This window comes from Camellia sinensis, chromosome 7 (genome assembly GCF_055761805.1).
Source record: "Camellia sinensis isolate YWXY chromosome 7, ASM5576180v1, whole genome shotgun sequence".
Taxonomy (NCBI): domain Eukaryota; kingdom Viridiplantae; phylum Streptophyta; class Magnoliopsida; order Ericales; family Theaceae; genus Camellia; species Camellia sinensis.
Window position 1 is genome coordinate 159,262,907 of NC_138967.1, and position 2,904 is coordinate 159,265,810.

Sequence of the window (2,904 nt, forward strand, 5' to 3'; positions counted from 1 at the left end):
GGTCTACAAGACCTCTCCCTCCCTCCAGGGAAGGGAAACAAGGCTTGGTCCACAAACCGAGCCAAAGCACAAAGAGTTCAGAGGTCTGGAGGCAAGGCACTCAGCCGAAAACTCTAGAAACTCGAAACGAGCACAACATGCACAATCACCGAGCTCTCAATCGATGACGTCTGAGTCTTAAGGTCAGTCAAAAATGGGGTGTCTACAATTGCACAATGAAAGAATCTATTAAAACATATAATTTTTGAGAGAACAATCTGCTATAAATTAAATATGCAGATATAATTTTTCAACCATTGAAATATTGGATTCATTGTGCTTATATATGTGTCTTGGTATGCTGATTATTCTTCTTACGAGACAATCTTTACCATTCGATTTCACCAGTAGTATTATGGCAAGCTTTTATTAACCACGGCAACTGATGCATGCTAAAATGTATCAAAACACCATAAACAGATATTTATGTATTCTATATGGAAATGCACATCAATTAATATTTGACTTTGTTTGTGCTTGCTTTCATTTGAAGGCATAATAGTTTGGTCTTTATTGATTGATTTGAGAGAGCAATGTATTTTTTGAATCTATCATAATCTATCAAGAGCTTTGTAGAAACGTTTGGTTTTTTCATTAATATGCTTCATACTAGATATGCTTCTAGTATGCTTGATAGTACTAATTTAGATTGCACCACCGGGATGCAATCATTAATGGTGCATGCATGCATAAATAGCCTTAGACCCATCCAAGAATCTTCATTAGAGATACCTAGTCATCTTTGATGAAGCTCTTCTTGGATTGTCCAGTTTAGACAGTTCAGGAGCACAAGTCTGTATTGTAATTAGTAGTTCTACTGCTTATAGTCCATGTCATAGAGATTTCGTGTAGTAACTCCTTGTGTTCTCCGAGTGCATACTAGACAAGGTGTAGCAGTACACCTAGTCTATGTCGTGTATTTGGAGAACCATGGGGAGATGCTGCCGAAATTTTGTTAGAGATGAATAGAGCGGTATGAGCTGCTTTTTACAACATAGACTGTGCATTCCTGAATGGAAAAGTAGGATGAACCAACATATTAGAGACCAGTTAGAGGTGAATGATGTCATATTGCATGCATTATAAGGTACTTAACTAAGGTTAAGATTAATTAGAATAGAATGGTAATTTTGAACATTGTTGATTTGGCAGTGACATTTGTAGTGTAAGACAGAGTCAGATGGATAAAAGTTGGATAAATCAGCATAGGTTGCACTCGGAATGCATAAAAGGGGTTAAGAATTTTATTAAATTTTTATGCAAAAATAAGCCGTTGTTAAATGAAGTCAAATGCCCATGTAAACAGTGTCGTAATGTCAAATTGGTGAAGAAATGGCTGTTAGGGGGAACATTTAATGATCAATGGGTTTCTTCCAAGTTACACCAATTGGATTTTTCATGGGGAGAATTTGCCGTCGCCTGTGCCACACAGTGTGAATGTCGGGCAAACTAATTCAAATGATGGTGATGAAACTTATGAAATACTATACGAAGGATTTGGACTTCCTCCACCAAGCTTTATTCATGAGGCAGCAAGTTCTGGTATTAAACAAGGTCCAGATGAGAAAATCGAAAAATTCTTCAATTTACTGAAAGAGGCCGAAAGAGAGTTGTATCCTGAGTGTCAGAAGTTTTCAACGCTCTCATTTATTGTTCGGTTATTGCACATCAAGTGCCTTAGTGGATGGAGTGACAAGTCTTTCACGACGTTGCTCGAGCTTTTGAAGGATTCGTTCCCAAAGGGTGAAACTTTGCCAAAGTCATTTTATGCAACTAGGAAACTCCTTAGGGACTTGGGCCTCGATTATCACAAGGTACATGCATGCCCAAGGGATTGTTCACTATATTGGAAGGAAACAGCTAGTATGGATGATTGCATAGTGTGTCATATGCCTAGATACGAACAGTTTGAGGGGGAGGAGAATGGTGTTAAGAAGAAGCAACAAAGAATTCCACAAAAGATTGTTAGATACTTTCCATTGATTCCAAGGCTTCAAAGATTGTTTATGTCATCCAAAACATCTTCTTTAATGAGATGGCAGGCAGAGGGCAGAATTGATGACGGCAAAATGAGACATCCCGCTGACTCTCCAGTCTGGAAATTTTTTGATAATTTGTATCCCAAATTTGCGAGTGAGCCTCGCAATGTCAGACTGGGTTTAGCAGCGGATGGATTCAATCCATTCAAGGTAATGAATGTCTCTCATAGTAGTTGGCCAGTTATTATGATGCCATACAATTTGCCACCATGGTTGTGCATGAGGCAGCCTCATATGATGATGACATTGCTCATCGATGGTCCTTCTTCACCTGGAAATAACATTGACGTCTACTTACGCCTTGTAGTGGATGAATTGAAAGAATTGTGGGAAAACGGTGTTGACACGCATGATGCAGAAACTAATCAGATGTTCCGAATGCATGTTGTGTTATTGTGGACTATAAATGATATTCCTGCCTATGCAATTTTGTCTGGATGAAGCACGAAAGGTGCTTTAGCTTTTCCTTGTTGTAACACACATACTCGTTCTCGATATTTGAAGAACAGAAGGAAATTATGTTACATGGGGCATCGCCGCTGGTTGAATGTGGGTCACAAATTTCAGAAGGCTAGTGCGTCTTTTGATGGCACTCATGAATTCGAACCATGTCCAACTCGGTTATCAGGGGCTAATGTGCTACAACAACTAGGCCCTAAGTTCAAATTGAATTCTAAGCGTCAACAATCTACCAAACAGAATAGAAAGGGGAAAGAAAAGGAGGAAAATGAGGACTCGGGTCATAATTGGAAGAAGAAGAGTATTTTCTTTGAGCGGTCATATTGGGAGCATAATTTGATTTGCCACAATCTTGATGTGATGCACA

The 2,904-nt window shown here is 38.9% G+C and overlaps 1 protein-coding gene across 1 annotated transcript; it reads left to right on the forward strand.

Moving 5' to 3' along the window:
- Positions 1 to 1,394: 1,394 nt before the first annotated feature.
- Positions 1,395 to 2,519, forward strand: LOC145796243 (uncharacterized). Its single transcript, XM_082881296.1, has one exon. The coding sequence runs from the start codon at positions 1,395 to 1,397 to the stop codon at positions 2,517 to 2,519; it is 1,125 nt and encodes a 374-aa protein (XP_082737422.1).
- The last annotated feature ends 385 nt before the right edge of the window (positions 2,520 to 2,904 follow it).